General features: G+C 35.8%; 1 protein-coding gene and 1 pseudogene across 2 annotated transcripts; one reads left to right on the forward strand and one right to left on the reverse strand.

Moving 5' to 3' along the window:
• Positions 1–665: 665 nt before the first annotated feature.
• LOC141434977 (probable peptidoglycan muropeptide transporter SLC46) lies at positions 666–5870 on the reverse strand (annotated as a pseudogene).
• Positions 5871–9701: 3831 nt separating this feature from the next.
• On the forward strand, positions 9702–16999 carry LOC141434893 (microtubule-associated protein RP/EB family member 1-like). 2 transcript variants are annotated; one of them, XM_074097381.1, is made up of 6 exons: positions 9702–9842; positions 10179–10466; positions 12037–12259; positions 13199–13302; positions 13850–14005; positions 14804–16999. In XM_074097381.1, the coding sequence occupies exons 2-6, from the start codon at positions 10200–10202 to the stop codon at positions 14870–14872; spliced, it is 819 nt and encodes a 272-aa protein (XP_073953482.1). In that variant the 5' UTR covers positions 9702–9842; positions 10179–10199; the 3' UTR covers positions 14873–16999. The 2 variants fall into 2 exon arrangements, with proteins under 2 accessions (XP_073953482.1, XP_073953483.1); XM_074097382.1 differs by lacking the exon at positions 9702–9842 and adding an exon at positions 9923–10013.
• The last annotated feature ends 1744 nt before the right edge of the window (positions 17000–18743 follow it).

The following is an 18743-nucleotide window of genomic DNA, read 5'->3' on the forward strand; positions in this document are numbered from 1 at the left end:
CCAGTGCAGATCGGAAACTTCACATACACTATTAAGTTTCTACGCAGCTTTATACAGGCTTCCTCACGATGTTTGCAATTAATTCAAATACTATTGGTTATGGTGTCTCTTGGACCTGTACAAAATAAAATTTTGATACTGTATTTTTTATACAAAAACCAGTATTGTACCCTTAATAGTTAGTTTCCTTTGACATGAAACCATGAAACTTGACAAGTAACTTCTCACAACACCAGTAAAGGATACAAACACAAAATATCTGATTTCCATTTATAATAAGAATAAAATTTTCCCCGACCGCTAAAAATAACTTAGTTTAGATAAAGAGGTAATTATGAAGTACATTTTTTTCATCAAGTGAAGTTTTCATTAAACTTTAAGCAGCAGTTATTATTTTTTGTCGTTAAAACTTAATAAATCGATTAGATGGTGTTGCTTTCATAATACATACAAAATAACATTACCACTTTCAGTACTTAATATTTTAACATAAGGAGCATTTTGATTTACCGGTTCCATAAATTATGACATCTTATATTACCCCTTTGTATGACTTAGCACTGATCAGTGCCAAAATCACAAGAGCAACATTTATATATTTTTTTTTATATTAGCTTTGGCATACAACAGGAGTATAGTTCTGAACAATGCTGTCATACGAAGGGTTAAACAATAGCTGCCATGTTCCCTTCAAATGATCTATTGAAGAAACTGTATAATTAGTAAATGTCACACCTATTTAGTGAATAAAATAATTGTTTCCAACTTACCCTAACAATACAACACAAAGTCCATTAATACTGGCGCTTAGTACATAAAAAGCGCCAGGGAACGAATCCAGTGTGTACTCATAAAGCGAGTTGTACACCAGTGGAGCGATTATCGGACAGATGGACTCCATCGCGCACAGTAGGGCGAAGACCTTAGCGATGTCTTCTATAGGCAAAGCCTTAGTCAGGTGCGATCTTATCAGTGGGGCTGATATCACTCTCAGGAAGGATATTGAAGCACCTGGAACAGTTAAAAATACTTCTTAGTGTTGTTTGTCAATGTTGCTCTAGCGGACCTAAATTCTAACTAATTCATAGGTTTCCATTTCAACATGGACGACAACACCCCCTATTTTACACAAAGAATGCTTTCAGGAGCAATGGCAGTATAAACCTCCGAAAAAAATGGTAATAGATAGTATCTTAATAAGTACATATGTATGTATAAGCGTATAAGTAAAAAAAAGGTGTTTTAAAAAAGTAGCAAAGGGGTAGTGAGGAAAAAAAGGTTGAGAACCTGTGTTTCATCATTAATTAATTAAATCATTAGATCTAAATGATAATGGAAAATAGGTTATAAACAAAAGAAAATTGGTCATGGCTTGAATCAGTTCTTCCCTGACTTCATCTGAATCCAACAATTTCTCTACTTTTTCCTAACTTTCATTATAGCTACTTTTTCATAAATTAATACAGACTATTAATTTGACATAATGTTTAAAACTCTTGATTTTCACTCATAATTAAAATACCACAAACGGGACTTATCACGCTCAATTCAAATTCAAATATTTTATTTCAGACATTGTCCATAAAATGGTTAGTATTACATTAGAAACATTAAGGGGCTGTTTCACCATCCATTGATTAGTGTTAACTGACGGTTAAATGTGATGCCGTCTCTATTTATTTTGTTCGAACAGCCCCGGATCCAAGGGGGGGCAAACCGGGGCACTTGCCCCGGGCGGCAGTTTCATGGGGCGGAGAGAAATGAAAAAGAAAATAAAGAAAATGCTACTCATTGGCAGTTTTAACAGTTTTTATCAAACACTGGCGCCACCATCAAGGTTTTGCCCCGGTTCGAAGAAATCGTAGAGCCCGGAGGGCTGCGTTCGAATAGACGGTACGGAGACGGCATCACATTTAACCATCAGTTAACACTAATCAATGGATGGTGAAACAGCCCCTAAATTTTATAAAGTAGAGGTTAGTACCTACAGATCAAAAAATAAATATTACAATACACAATTACAACAAAATTACAAATACCTAGGTACAATGACAAGCACACCCTTTTGTTAGTTTTACTTGACTTGATGCAGTCGTATCCAACGGGTGAGAATAGGGGAGTCCCAGCGGTTTGCCAAAACACTCAGGATGCGGTTGGAGCTGTCACGGAGGCGACGCAGCGTCGAGGCACATCTACTTCGCATTATCACCGCGAAGCCGTCTGTGCGCGCTTCCACATGTTTGCACATACCCGAGGCGGATGAATGTTCGGAGGGACGTGGTCGGACATTGTTAGTGTTGTGTGCCGGTGTGATGGGGTGACAAATAAAAACCGGCCAAGAGCGTGTCGGACACACCCGAAATAGGGTTCCGTAGCCATTACGAAAAAAATAAGTAATTTAGAAAAGGATTTCGTATTTTATACGGAATCTTCCATAGTTTAGGTATATTATTAGGCTTTATAGCCGGTTTGATATACTTACTACCATCCTGAATTTATTCAAATTTTTCCACCCACCGGTTTAGATTTTAGAGGGGGGGGGGAACGCTCGATTTTAATGAAAATTTGCACTAAGTTGAATATTTCGCAAACAAATCACTGAATCGAAAAATCGTCTAGCAAACCCCTAATGGTTTTAAAAGACCTAACCAACGATACCCCACACTATAGGGTTGGATGAGAAAAAAAAACACCCCCACTTTACGTCTATGGGAGGTACCATCAGCCAAATAAGTGGTCTATCAATTTTTAAACAAGTTCCTATCAAATGAATATGTCGCTAAAGTCGAACTTTCAAGTTGACAGACACGACTATTGGCATTATTGTTTTATGATACGCAAACGATTATTAACTTTAGGGTGGTAGACCACATATTTGGCTGATAGTACCCTAAGTTTTTTTTTTTAATTTTTTATTGCACCATTTTGTCGGCATAGTATACATTGACAGTCCCTGAGCAAAGCCGCGGATGGACAGACAGACAGACATGGCGAAACTATAAGGGTTCCGTTTTTGCCTTTTTGGCTCCAGAACCCTAAAAATGACCAAGTGCAGGTAGTGCGAGATATGAGTGCTGGTACTATTTGTGATCAAGTGCGGGTAGTTCGAAGGACTCGCGCTGCTAGGCAGACTTGACACCCCACACTTCAGTCTACTCGTGACCACGGCCACTGTAATGTGGTCAAAACGTCAAGGTAAATATTACTCTTAAGTTTAGCATGATAAGTCCCGTTTGTGGTTTTTTTAATTATTATTTTGACTTACCAAAGTACATGTGCCATGATGTTACTGCAAATGTCTTGATCAAGCAATCTGCCACTGAAGACATGAAGGACATAATTGCTAAGGCCACATCACTAAGACCCAGACAATTTTGGAAAAATGCTATGCCCAAGAAAGATCCTACAAAAGAAATCATCGTACTGGCTCCTGAATACAAGCTATACTCCTTCATCGCCCAATGAAGCTTCTCCCTTGTATATAAGTAGTCAAGATTGGAAGTGCCATAAAGTATGAAAATTGTTAGGGTGTTTGCTGATGTTAACAAGATTATCTGCGCTCTTCCATTATTTGGTCGATGCTTAAAGCACTCATTTATCATTTCCTTTACAAGAAGGAAATCTAATACCGAACATAGTCCACCCTGAAAAAAGTATTTTAACAAATTAATTCATATGAAAGAATTTATTCATTTATTTAATCTCGAACACACCAAATGTGCAATGTACATAATAAGTTCAAGGGAATTACAGTTCTATGACAATATTGACAATGTAAATTCAAATTTCTTGTTTCTATGTTTGCACAACTGCAGTTTGATACTTAAGTCAGGAATTAATTAGATTCAAATTGCTTTAAACATTTTTTTTTTATTTATATGGTAGGTTTCAGAAGGTTAAATTTAATCACATGGCTAGCAAACAATTACAACTGGATTAAAATATGTATACAATAAAAGAGAGACTTCCAGTTTCATCAAAATCTTACCCGTAATGCACCAGTCAAAGACTCGTTCAGGTAGACATTAGTGAATGCATATCCAATAACATACAATGCTGTTACTATCAGCAGTAGATACACATTGCCCACAGACCGGAGTAAGTATGAGCTCATTACAGCACCAACTATACTCCCTGCTGAAAAAGTTGCTTCAAGCAATGTCATCCTGAAAAAATATTAAGTAAGTGTTTTTACTAAGTGTTTTTTGGTGTTGAGATAATGGAGACTTTTATTTTACTTCCCCATTATAAAAAGTTGAATAAGTACTTATATTAAAAAGCAAATAATTAAAATCAATGAGTGTACAGTGAACAACCTTTGTTTTCTTGCCTATTATATGTGTCCCAATGATGGGCAAAGGCCTCCACTTCATCCTTAGTTATAAAATTACATGTTACCTAAACATACTATCAATATGAAGCTGTACCTATATTGCATTACAGCCTTATGACCTATATATAAATATTTACCAGCTTGCACATTCATTATTAAAAATCAAACCTTATTTCCTAAGTATTAGCATGGTTGTTAGTTTTCTTAACCAAAGAGTATTCCCATTTAAATCAGAAAGATCAGGTTTAGGTGTTAACATGCTTATGCTTAACATACTTGCCACACAAAAAATATCAGTTTCAAAAAGCAAGAAACAATAATTGGAATATATTTTACAAACTGAAACCCAAAAGCAAATATATGAGGTTTATTTAACCCACAGAATTTAACCCTTAAGTACAGTACATTGCAAATAAATTAAAATATAACTTCTTCAATTGATGAAGGAACCTTTTTATTACCTAAATGTTCTCTGGTCAGTTGTTGTAATGTCACTGACATAGCAGTAAGCCCCTGTGATCAGCACAGTAAAGCCTCCTGTTAGGGAGAATGGCATTACAGCCAGAATAAACCACCATGGGCCATAGTCATCTAGCATGCTGTACACCACAGTCAACATTGATGTTATTGTTAGACCTAGAAACAATACATGCCTTAATACAATTTCACCCCAATTGAGACAAATGTAACAGAGAATAAAATATAGATAGAAGAATTAAATTAATAAACAAGTACTCCTCTTCTAAAATTTGAGCCAGTTTAAATATGGAAAACTACTCACCAAATAGTGGCCAAACTACTAAAGGTTTCCGGCCATGAGTGTCTGACCAGACACCAAGAAATAAGGACAGAACTGCAGGTACCAATGCCTCTAAAATTGTCCTCACCATTGAAATAAATGTTGCATATCTCTGAACTTCCTTTTCCAAGTGCTGTGTTTCATTAGTTTTATCTGGCAGAAGGAACCCTTTACATTCATCTCTGCTATAATTTAATGTGTGAACGCAAGTTCGATACAAAATAATATTGTTTATAGCAGTTCCTGAAATCGAAAAAGTTAATCTGTAAGATGTCGCTAGTCCAATTTTCTTCGGATCTGTCACGGGCCCCCCAAAATGTAATTGGAAACCTAGGAAAACCTAATTAGAGTCCAACTTTCATTTTTCTTTTTGAATACCTAAAACATACCTACGGTTTAACAAAGGTTGCTCGTAGTTAAAGTCCACCATATGAAATAACTTAAAAATCAGTTCAAATTACCAGAAAGAGCTATGCCCATCAGTGTAAAAAATAAAGGAAATCCATCGTAATCCGAAATGGTCTACCGGGTAGTTCACTAATAGTATTCGTAGTAACACTTGTTTCAATTTCATCGTTACTACTTCTTTCATTGTTCAGCGACATGTTTCTTCTCTGTAAACTTTAAAAGCTCAGTGAAATCAATCGAATTACGTATTAGCTAGTCTATTATCTGTTTAGTCAGTCACATAAACAAAATTGTCATTCGAAACTTGTTCAAAACAAATCAAATAAAAGCAAAATCGGGGTGTAGTTATTGTACGACCTGGACAATGCCCGACCGATTTTGTACGACCTGATAATTCAATCACATGTCACTTGGAATACGGGTCGAGCTTTATCACCCTGTACATAATGTTCAGGTCTATTGGACAACCTGATTTTGTACAACCTAATAATCAAAGCAACTTTGACAGAGCAATCGTTCGCACGTGATCATGTTTTTCGTATTGTACGACTGGACAATGCCCGAACCGATTTTGTACGAACCTGATAATTCAATCACATGTCACTTTGGAATACGTCGAGCTTTATGCACCCTGTACCATAATGTTCACGGTGCTATTGGACAACCTGATTTTGTACAACCTAATAATCAAAGACACAACTTTTGACAGCAAGCAATCGATTTCGCACGATAATCATGTTTTCGTGTACACGAATCATTAATAAATTAGTAGAAATACTTAATTTGGTCCTGGCGCTTTCGCTGGCCGCTGCCGCGGCCGCTCGCTACGCTCGCTCGGCTCGCACATTGTGGTCACAATTGGACTAACACAACCTAACAAATTCTTATGGTCATTCGATTCGATTTCGATTGATTCCAATTATACGACGTAAACAGTAACAGGTCGAACATTAACAGCTAGCAAAATTTTGGACACCCTAATAATGCACGACCAATATTGTACGACTTGATAATTCTAATCCAAAATGAGTTCGTATTATCAGGTCGTACAGTGATGGCTGAGCAGTATAGGGTCGAGCATTACTGGTCCCCCAAAATCGGGTGACACTATTTACCGGCACGAATAATACCAACATGTAAATACTGACCCGATATTTCGTGTACACGCTCATACAAATTTTATTGGTGTCAATGCATCTGATGTCAATGTGTCAAACTGCCAAGAGTTTCTATGGGCGTGTCACAAAATGTCATGTCGGTACGGTATTTCCATGTCGGTATTGTACGTACGGTAAATAGTGTCACCCGCAAAAAAAAACTCAAAAGTGGAGGTACGGTGCACCACAGACTACTTAGAGATACTACGGTGCACAGATTACACTAAGAGAATTCATACGTATGGAGCGGTGCCACACCAGTGTAGCCAACCCGGTAGTAGTAGTTGTAGTTTTATTTTAACCGTAGATCTACAGTTTTTTGGAAACTTTCAGTTTTTAGTTTAGGCCTCGAAATGTACATTTTTAATTTAAAATGCTGGCGTCATCTATTTTATTTGCTACATAGTCCGTAACTAAGTCAGCTCCAGTAAAATGTGTTACTTCTCAAATTGCATAGCATAAGTACCTTTAGGGGCTGTTTCACCATCCATTGATTAGTGTTAGCTGACGGTTAAATGTGATGCCGTCTCCGTCTATTCGAACAAAACAAATAGAGACGGCATCACACCTAACCGCCAGTTAACACTAAACAATGGATGGTGAAACAGCCCCTTAGTGTCATAATAGTATATACAAAACAAGCTTCCTAATAAAACGCTAGTCACATTGTCTGAAGTGCTAGATTAGCATAGAAAACTAGAGATAATGCTAATTTAGCTCGACATAGAATAATGGTATCTTTGAGACATGTTTGAGAGATGAGACTATTTAATTTGATAAACTTTTTATGATTATATGATTTTTTTGTTTTTAATTCTTTCCCTGTAGTGTATTTTATTTATTACCATCACATTACTGTCATTAAAATATTAAATACTTACCTACTAAAAAATAACAAAAAGATAAATATGTAGATTTAACTATTTTTTTATATTTGATAGAAATATAAATATCCCACGGAACAGAAAAAAATTGGTAAAGTGCGAGTCGGACTCGTACATGAAGGGTTCCGTAAACAGTTCAGTAAAAGTTGTCTTAAAATTCTTGTAATATAAGTTTTTTTTTGCTGACTGTACTTTATGCCCCTGGTTACCAAAGTACTCGTCAAGACGACAAACGAGTCCAAACTCGATGCGGTCGTGTCATTTATCACAGTGTTCCTATGGTCACCCGCGAGCTTTAGGTATAATCAGATCAACTCCATATTACTTATAATAATATTGCATTGTCATCGAATTTATACATTCGTTTAAAAATTCAGCTCAATCGGTTGAAGAAATCCACTTAAAATTTGAGTTGAAAAATTCCACACGAGCAAACATAGTTACATTACCTACACTGCAAATAATTATAGCTTTTGTTAAAAATTTCATTTTGAATACAAGCTTTTTTTGCTGAATATACTTTTTTGTTGACTGTACTTGCAATTGTCGTCTAAACTACGTATCTGTACTAAATTTCAAGTCGGTACTATCAACTATTGAGGAGTTCCCTCCTGCAGAGACGATCCTGGCAGGACCACCAAGATGTCACTACCAGATTATTGTATTGTCACCAAATTTACATAAGTATGCCAAATTTCAAGTCGATCGGACCACTGAAAGTGGGTCAAATTTAGCTTCCAAGATTTGACCCAAACAAACAATAAATAAATAAATAAACAAACAGGGCAAGCTAAAGAAAAGCTTCTTAAAATATCGTCGTAAGCACTTGAGCAAGTATTTCGAATAAAAACCAATTTGAATTCTCATCCTCTTTAGTTCTGGCTGTTTGCTTCTGAATCCATTGTCCTAAAACGCCGCGCGCGGATCAAAAAAAAAATTGCTGTCTCGCGGGAAATTCGGCGGACTTCGTATGTTGTGTAATTAAATTAAATAATAAGAAGCTCGACTAGTGTGAATAAATTTTAAACTGTATTATAAACCTTGTAAATAGTGTTAAATACTTAGTATGATTTTTTTAGTGTAAAAAACAATAGGTAAACATAGTGATTAGTACGATGTGGATTTGGCGAGCGCTTTATCAAAGTTGGCTTCATTGAGGTTTGTGGTTCATGAATTGCTTTATTAATTTTGCACAAAATGAATAAACCACACAATCAGACAGTCACTATGTTATATTATCGAAGCTTTTATAAAACATCATTAAAATCGCAACGACACAACGACAACTCTGTCGCCTTAGCAACGGCTAATAACGCCTAGCAACCAAAAAACGCTGAAAAAACATGTTTCTTGTATGACGACCCCCTTTAATTTGTAACTTTATTTTATTTTTAGTATTTGTTGTAATAGTGGCCACAGTAATACATAATCTGTGAAAAATTCAAGTGTCTAACTTTTACGGCTTCAGAGATAGAGTCCTGTGACAGACAGACAGACAGCGGAGTCTCAGTAATAGGGTCCCGTTGGCACCCTTTGGGTACGGAACCCTAAAAATATCACTTGGCACCATATACACTTGGCTAGTGTGGCACAGTGTTGCCAACCCCATGATAGAGTAAAACTGTAAATTTAAATTTTTCTAGTTTTTTTCAAGCATATCTACAGTTTTACTCTATGATGGGGTTGGCAACACTGTGCCACACAAGCCAAGTACATAGCCAAGTGTCTTAATGGTGCCAGGGGGGCAACTACGAAATTCGCATGCACTTGCATCAGGAAGATTATATAGGTATTATATAGATTATATTATAGCCCGCTTGAACATTAGTTTGAACTTTGATGCTCGTACATACTGGCCTTCTAAAATTATTATCGGTAAAAATCGGTTTACAAATCTCCTGTCTCATTTAAGTTTAAGGTACGAGCACATATATCCATATACTTTACTCTTTGTCCATATCTGCGCTCATAAGTTAATTTAATAATAGCATTATTGCAGTGCCCTTACAGGGTTTGATTCAGTATTTTGTATTGTTTCAAAGCAAATAAATGTGTTTGAGTTTGAGTCTCTGATGTAGGTACTTACTCTTTGCTCTGACTGATGCTTAACAAAATCACTCTGTCTAATCTAACTAGTCTATGGTTAAATTCTGAAAAAAAAAAGCTAAAAAGGCGAGCGTTTCGGACTAAAATTCTAACGCTTTTATCTCTGCTCAACATATTTACCCTTAAGTAAATCTGCAAGATCTTATTTTACACAGGTACGTAATGCATTAACATAAATAAGACGCCTAAACGATATGCCGACCCAAATGTCAATCAGGAGAATTTTGATGAGTCGTCCTCGATGCCTGTCATCATAACCACATCCGCCGTTGAGAAGTTATACTGTTATTTTTACTACGACCCTGATTAGAATAATTATAAATATAGTAACGTATTTCGGTATACTTTAACTGAATGCTATTGCATTGAAGCTTGTAATTTCGGTGGCAGTTCCAGTGGCAGTGGATATATGGACTATATGGCCTATTTTTAGATCGGCTTTTTTTGTAGAGTATATTTCAGTTGGTAATTTATTAGTGTTTCGATTGCAGTGACAAGGATAGCATAGTAAGATGGCAGTAAACGTGTACTCGACGAATGTGACGTCGGAGAACCTGTCCCGGCACGATATGCTGGCGTGGGTGAACGATTGCCTGCAGTCAAGCTTCGCCAAGATTGAGGAGCTGTGTACGGGCGCCGCCTACTGCCAATTCATGGACATGCTGTTCCCGGGTAGTGTGCCCATGAAACGGATCAAATTCAAAACAAACCTAGAACATGAGTACATACAAAACTTCAAAATTTTACAAGCAGCATTTAAAAAAATGCAAGTTGACAAAGTAAGTTACATTTTCCTTGTTAACTAGGTAACTAAGCTATTGCTTGTAATGGCCAGGGTAGAATTTGTATTATAGTAGGTAGGGTGTGGTTAATGTACAAAATGTAGTTATCAACATGGATTGAATGGCAACAGTGTACAACATGATAATTAGTGTACTGCATATGTGGAAATTACAGGAGGTCACAAATCGATAGGCTTTATATTATTGTTGTTTATTCTCGGTTGACAATTACATGTACTTTAAACCACACTTATTTTATAGGTAAATCTGATTTACATGATATCCAAGTTGAAACAACACACTGGGGTTTGTCTATGGTAGCTCAATTATTTTGTTATCCTAAATCTAAAATGTTCCTGCACCCTAAAACAGAATACTACAATGAAGTAATTTGGTAGCAATCCCTTATATTAAATAAGAATTGTAAGATCAACAACCCAAATTGGATTGGGAGTGCCTGTCCAAGGTTAATTTAATTTCAAAATGTTTGTTGTAATATATGGGTTTTCATACCCATATCTGTATGTAAGACTGAGGGTACATTATATACCTATTGTTCATATTTGTAAATGAATTGGTTTTAAATTATTTTGCTTGCTATGTAACCATTTCAAATACAAACTTTCTTCATTGTTTAACTCTGTCTAAACAAAATAATGTTTAATAACAAATTAAATATCAACTATCATCTTAGTGTTAAGGTCAGCAAACAATCTGCGGGATTTAAATAAGATGAATATTGAATATGAATTTATTGAATCTAGTTGGTGCATGATCATTATGCCAAATAGTTAGTAAATGGATATCTGATAAATGAATGATTATGTTTGTGTTACCTATAATGTCTCATTACTCAACCAGTTAGTCATTATTAGTAACATTTTGACACACATTTTTACCTGTTATTTATAACAAAAAATAGTAATTATGGAGATGTCAATCCAAGTCCATCTTTACTAAAATTAGAATCTCTAGTAATAATGTTAAAATCCTCACATGGATTATAGTTATAATGATGATGAGATATAAAAATGTATGAAGGCAGTGATTGTATACACTGAATTAAACTTCAATAAGATGCACTCTATAAAACTAAGTACACTTTTTATAGGTAATACCAGTGGACAAGCTGATTAAGGGGAGGTTTCAAGACAACTTTGAGTTTTTACAGTGGTTTAAAAAGTTTTTTGATGCTAACTATGATGGGCGCGAGTATGACGCTTTCGACGCCCGCGGCGGCTTCACGATCGGGTCCGGCGCGTGCGAGAGCGGCGTGCCGCTGTGCGCCGGCGCGCTGGCGCCCGCGGCCGCCCCCGCTGCGCCGCGTGCGCGCCGCGCCGCGCCCGCCCTGCACTCGGGCAGTATGCATCAGCCCACTACTCTGCACACCCTACCGAGTACCGACCCACACTCAGAAAAGTTCTCTATCTCTTGCCATGTTTCACTACTACTAAACCTTACTTTCTAAGTGTGGCGTCCCACCGCGTACCATCCTCGGCTCGACCGCCGCCACAGTAGATTGTGTTAATTCATTTTATTTTACTTTCCACTTTTTTTTCTTTTGTAGATAGTACCCATTGACAAACTGGTGAAGGGTCGCTTCCAGGATAACTTTGAGTTTTTGCAATGGTTCAAGAAATTCTTTGATGCCAACTACGGAGGCACGGAATATGACGCACTGGCGCAACGTGAGGGGCTGCCGATGGGTCACGGGGGCGCCTCGGCCCCGCGCGGCGCCGCCAAGAAGCCTGCGGCGCCGGTCGCGAGGGTGCCAGCTAGACCCCAAACCAGTACTATTTGTTTTTCTTAATTATGCCTTAGTTATGCTTTATGATCATGACTACAACAAATACATTTCATTTGAAAGCCATTTTTTACCATTTGTATTGAATATTTGATTACTGATATATGAACCATTGCATATAATAACTGAAAACATGTATTATATAATTGTAAAAGATATTTATTTTTAATGTAATTATTATTTTAAATTTGAATGGGTACCTATTTAGTATACTTACTTATTCTTATTTTTTCACTTATTAATTTATTGGTACACTTACCACTTCATTTTCCACACACAACACATATTTTATTGTAATTACTATTTATTCCAATGCAGTTGTGTAAATATTCGCAAAACTTATCCTATTTCTGTTGGATGTTATATTCAGTAGTTATATTCTTCTGAAAATACCTGTTTAATGAAGAAAATCGTCAATGCAATACAGATAACTTGAACGTAATAGTGAAGCATCATATATACATATTGTGTACGTCGCCAGAGCTGACCATTTATCTGAAATGTTATATGAAAAACGCATTATTGGCTAATAATTTCCTTGTTCAAAAAAAACTACAAATTATTTGGGAAATGAGAAATCAACACAAATCTTAAATATCAAGTTACATAGCATTTATGATGGGCTCTACGTTTTTTTGGCAACTTGCTTATCATTCATATTAGAGATGTGATGTATGGAACCATCTAAATACAAAACCGTCACACAAACTCAAATATGCACAGCAATGCATGAAATGAAGCTAAACACTTTCTAAGACCAGCCCTACGGACCAGCCAGCCCAATGTAGACATTGATACATAAAGAGTATTCTAGCAAAGGAAAGCAGCGCGTTACCATCTCCATTCATAAATGCTTTGAGTGTCAACTAACTAAAATACCTATTGCAAATGAAAGATAACGAAAACATTGTTTTTTTTTTAACAGTTGGCAAGGCAAACAGCGCGGTGCGATCGCCGCCAGTAAACCTATCTAGGTTAAATCAAAGTGCGAAGGGCGACTCCAAAGCTCTGGACGAACTCAATCTTCAGGTAATTTTCTAATTAATATCATGATTTGCCTTTCCTTGCCAAAACTTAAAGTTTGAAATGACACCTAATAAATGACGCCTAAAGGGTATACGAAAACTTTCGATGGCTAAAAAAAACATTTGAAGATTACTTTGCAAATAAATCAATATTGATACCCATTGCTTAGTGGGTCTACTTGAAAGGGACAAGCAATTTTTATTGGACTGGTTAGATCATTTCTCCAAAATCGTTATTTCCTAGTAGCAAAAGTTTTCATTCGCGTTTTTCCCAATGCTTTTTTTTCCAATATGCTCTTTTACTGAAGCTTATTTTCACAGTAGCGTTTTTCCCAATCAGAATCGACACAGAAACATAAGTAGGCTTAGGTTAAGGGTGACATCTATTTCGCATATTTTTAATATCCGAAACTTATTACGCATAAAAGGTTTCACATAATTTATTTACGCTGAATCTTAAAAATGCCGAAATTTAGTTCGGCATAATTCTTTATAAGCCGAATGACTGTTTACCCGATTATATTAAGATATTAATAGAAAGTGTTGTTTAGGTAAACGAGTTAAAAGCCACAGTTGACGGCCTCGAAAAGGAAAGAGACTTTTACTTCGGGAAACTCAGGGATATAGAGGTGATCTGTCAAGAGATGGAAGAACAGCAAAATGGCCCAATTATTCAGAAGATTCTGGATATCTTATATGCGACTGAGGTAACTGAGGACTAGACTATAATAAAATTATCATTCCCTTTAGAATATAAATGTTCTTAATAGACACTTTCAACTTTTACTCGGAATCATGTCTATCCTGGCGTAAATCACTTTGTAAACGTGTTAAAATACATTACAACATTACAGTATCTAGGTATACCTACACAATTCAATATGTCAACGTCAACATGTCATGTTTTTAATAAAGGCTTGAGGATGTTATAAATAGATAAAAAAACAATAATTAACTCGCAAATAAGTTGGCGATTTGCTTACTGAAGCATTACTGTTTTTTATTATCCTCTTTCCTCTTAATAGCCGCCCGCGCATCATTTGTGTTACAGCGCTAGACGGAATTGTTTACAATTGTTTGTTTCGTTCTGCATAACTTCACTTAATGCATTTTTTTACCACCGGTTCTGTAACACCAGTTGTATCATTTTATACGAATACTAAAATCATGCTGCAGCTGCGTTATCTACGCCACGTACAACTGCCGCGTACTACGCCAAGTAGTGGCAATGGCTCTATCGCCACCGGTTGCAAAGAGCTGTCTTATGTGAGGCGGCCAGTCGAGACAGCTTTGTAGCTTTGGAATGCACATTTTCATGGATATTATATGAATTGCTCCGACAATCTCTCTTACGATTTATAGCGACTGGTCGCCAACACCAGATACTTTTTTGTACGGAGTGTACAATACCATTTGATAACGCAGGCGTAGTGAGCTCATTTAATAGAACAATATTAACAATATATGATTTTTAATATTATCAATTTTACAAAATGGCGTTACAGGACGGATTTGCGCCTCCCGAGGAAATAGACGGCGACAACCCGCACCCACCCGAGGAGGACGAGTATTGAATAACACATACTCCGCAACTCACATCTATGCGCGTCATAGTACTCTTTGTATATTATAAACTCGAAATTATCTTGCTTAACGAACATCCACAGTATCGAGTGCTTAGTATTTCACAGCCAATGAGTCGTGACCATTGTAGGTTCCATTGCGTTCCACGATTTTATCAACAGTTTTCAGTCATAGCCACAACTCACCTAATGTACCTAGCCTCACAATGCTTGTCCAAGACTATGTTAATTAGTAACTCCGGATCATTATGACGCTGTGTTGCCCCAAACGGAGGCTCGTACAGTTGTGAGGAAATCCGCACACGTGGAAAGCATTAAATTGACATGGAACCAGTGGTCCAATTATTTAATTACTGTGTTTGGGTATTATACTGACTTTTTATACATTTACTCAATAACCGTTATATAAATGTAAAGAAATTCTGATGAATCACCACGGCTGCTATGAATGTGGCTGTGTCATACCTAAGTACATTCCTTTAGACATTGGGAGCATGGTTTCTCGACTGATTTTCTGTCTACTTCTGTGTAAGTTCTTTCGATGGTATAAATATTCTTGTATTGTTTAATCTATTGGAGCGTGAGGTTGTTAACTGTGCAATGTGGTGCAAATTGTGTGCTTTGTCCTTTTATTTATCAATGGGCCACTGGTGCCTATTAACATGCATTTAATAGGTTGTTAATTATTAGATGTTTAATGTTATGTACTTGTTTAATTCTGTTGAAATTACCAGTTGCCGAAAATATACTGATGGTAAATCTATGCTTTTAAACTTTCAATATTATGTGATTAAAGTTAGATCTGATGGCTCGTTGTGGTACAACCGTCCGTCGTACGCATCGGTCACGAATAACGAAAAATTTTTTGTAAGTTTGGCATGTAACTACACTGTTCTAGGGGGCTGTGGGAATTGTAGAAAATCGTTTGGTGTTATTGGTCGACTCCCAGTCCCAGTATTATAAAATATAGAAACTAAAGGACATAAATTTAAATAAGATTTTCATATGGGAATTAATGCTTAATCATCGTAACGAACAAGTTGTAAGACTTGTTTTATGATACTTGGTGAAACAATACACGAAAATTATTTGCCTTGGTTTTTTGATAGACTATTGCTTATTAACAACTTTTGAGCATGCTTGCACAAAAGCTAGATCAAACCAATATCACATTATAATCCTATTAGATGAGCGGTCCACGCGATATTACACTAGCCTAGAGGTATAGGAGATTCATTCATATATTATTGCCGACATAGTCTGAATAACACATAATATCTTTTATTTTGATGATCCTTTCATTTTCCTAAATCAACCTGCTCTACTATTGTAATACCCACTCGCTGTATCGGTGCACAAATACTGTGCGTAAGTTCTGACGTTTTTCACAAATAATACAATTTTATTTAACGCTTTCTGAATGAAATGTAGTTATAAGTTTTTTTTATTCGGTGAGATATTTTAATGAAAGGTAATGCATTATGCTGCACTCTGGAAACTTGAGTAAGAAAACGCATTTAAATAAAAATTTAGTCTGATAAGGAGATAGCATTATGTGAAATCGTAAACGTATCTTATACCTACAATTAAGTAAAGATAACCTAAAATCTGTATAAAGTATAATGACAAAACAGACTCGCATAGAATATTATTTAAGTTAATTTGCTTGGTCTAAATTTTAGTTCTGTACGCCCTGTATAAAGTCAGAACAGCATTTCCGTACCCGATAATGCAGGTAATTTATTTGATTATGTAATAGGTACTAATCTTCTATTTAGGATCTTAAGTTATTTGTATTCGCTCTGTATGTATGTATGTTTTTGCGTTAGTTTATCATAACCAATCTGCAGATTTTGTATATGCTGTGCATTTAGCCTGAACAAATCAAATTTCATGATACCAGATTCTCTATTGTGTAAATTAGAATAAAATTTTAACGAAGTGCTAACACGGAAATTGAGGATGATGCCAACGGCTTGTTGGCGAGGTCTCTGAATGTTAATGATGAGACAAACAATATTTTACTTTTGCATATATAAATTGCCTTAAACGTCTGATTTTCAATTGCTTCTGGGTTCAGATTGTAAATGTCTTATCAAATAAATAATTAAATCTTTATTATAACAGCTTTTTATTCTGTTGGATTGCAAATAGCTAAAAGAACGTAAGCCTGCGCATCTCCGGAAAATAGCAAGTTCGACTTGACCACCGAGGGTTTTGTACGAATTACAAAATTATTATCAAACTCAAATTTTACACTTTTTCTATGTGCGAAAATAACTTTGTTTGCCACAGGAAACTATCATGTATGCTGGAAATACTTAGTTAGTACCTAATACCTATTACTTATTTCTTAAAAAAAAATATGTTGGTCTTATTTATTACATAAACTGCTTGAAGAAATTATACTTCAACAACTCTATACTTCTAACCATTCCTCAGAGTCCAAAATTTGGACTGCCAACGTAGCTATCCTAAAAGGGTTCCGTTTTTCCATTTGAGATATGAAACTTTTTCTAATGTAATAAACAATAAAATCGACAAGGCAATAACGATGAAAATTGGCAAAAAATCTAAAAGAACAGAGGCATGTATCAGGATACGTGGATAAATTTATTAGAACGACGAAAGCAAATCCACGTCTGTTAGGAGTAAACCTTTTTTTAAAAAAGCTTTTATTAGAAAAAAATATGAACTAAAAAGGAAAAATAAATTTAAGTAACATTTGTCACCATGTACAGCCAGCACCAATGTCTGACACAACAAGCGTGCATAAATATCTAATACGACTATTTCTAGGGCCGGAAGGACGTGTCAGATATTTTTGCACGCTACGCCGCTGTGGCAGATATTATACTGGTGACTGTACTTATGTAGTAAGAATGCTTTAGGTTCAGGATAAATAACCTCTTATGTGGATACTCGTCATTATAAGAAAGCGTGTGTAGATAGTTAAGTTCTAGAGACTGATATAAATATGGATGTACTTTCAAAATGTAAAATATACTTATACCATTTTAAAAGCTTGAGGCACCTATGTACACTATATGTGATTTAGGTTTAGAAGGTACCTAGTATGCAATATTAGTGCCTCAAGCTTTTAAAAATATATATACATTGTGAAAGTACATCCATATTTATAATATCAGTCTAGAACTTAACCATCTACCTACACACGCTTTCTTATAGAATAGAATAGAATAAACCTTTATTAACACACTTAGAGCAACATAAACATTATTAATAAGCATAAACACATTAAACTTATAACTACTTTTAACATCACTAAGTGCTATAAGCTATAAGTTTGATAAATGGATTGGGCTCAGCGTATGCTGTGGACGCACACAAAGTGCGCATGCACACAGCGCTGATTTACAGCCCAACCCTTTACACTTGCTGCCTATCTTTGTGTTTATGACTGTGGGTAGGTTCGAATACAAAATCGGATGGCAAAATATATTCATTTTTTTGTAATTTTACACCTAATAATGGAATATTTAAAAAAAGGACGGAATTTAATTATAAAAATAATTGAACCTTTAAGAAGGGTTTTAAATTAATAAGGCCCTAATTATCGAGGCATTATAGCCAGCAATAAATAGTAAGAAACATGCACGAAACTAAAAATCTTAAATTATGGCACGACTCGACGTCCAACCCAACACCCTAACGAGGACAAGTGGTTTCAAAATTAATTTGTCTGTCTAAAAATAAAATACGTAATACGTAACGTACGTAATATTATAATGACGAGTATCCACATAAGAGGTTATCCTGAACCTAAAGCATTCTTACTATATATTACCTACATGTGACAAATGTTACAAGGTTTTTCTTTTCTTTCAATTTTATTTTTAAC

This window comes from Choristoneura fumiferana, chromosome 14 (assembly GCF_025370935.1).
Source record: "Choristoneura fumiferana chromosome 14, NRCan_CFum_1, whole genome shotgun sequence".
Taxonomy (NCBI): Eukaryota; Metazoa; Arthropoda; class Insecta; order Lepidoptera; family Tortricidae; genus Choristoneura; species Choristoneura fumiferana.